Here is a 225-nt window from a genome sequence, read left to right as displayed (position 1 = left end):
TCCTCTTGTCCCTGAAATGCTGCACTTTGACCTCCTCCTGCTGGTGTATCTGCTTCGTGAGCGCTTGGGCCGCCAGCAGGTTGACCTCGTGGCGAGCCTTCTCCCTCCGCGCCTCGTCCGCTAGGCCTCGCTGCCTCTCTTCCTCCATCATCACCGTCTGCCTCTCTTCCTCTTCCGCCTCGAGTTTTCTGTCGAGGGCGAGTTTTTTTTTGTCTGTTCGTTGCG

At 58.7% G+C, this 225-nt stretch overlaps 1 protein-coding gene across 1 annotated transcript in view; it reads right to left on the bottom strand.

Annotated features, from left to right (window-relative positions):
- Positions 1-151, bottom strand: part of LOC119593649 (trichohyalin-like) — an 8,608-nt gene extending 8,457 nt beyond the window's left edge. The window contains exon 1 of the mRNA XM_037942601.1: positions 26-151. Within this exon, the coding sequence (XP_037798529.1) occupies positions 26-151 (126 nt within the window). The remainder of the gene's footprint in view (positions 1-25) is intronic.
- Positions 152-225: the final 74 nt, after the last annotated feature.

Source organism: Penaeus monodon, chromosome 32, assembly GCF_015228065.2.
Source record: "Penaeus monodon isolate SGIC_2016 chromosome 32, NSTDA_Pmon_1, whole genome shotgun sequence".
Lineage (NCBI taxonomy): Eukaryota > Metazoa > Arthropoda > Malacostraca > Decapoda > Penaeidae > Penaeus > Penaeus monodon.
Note: the sequence above shows the minus strand (reverse complement) of the source record. Positions and strands in the feature narration are given on the sequence as shown.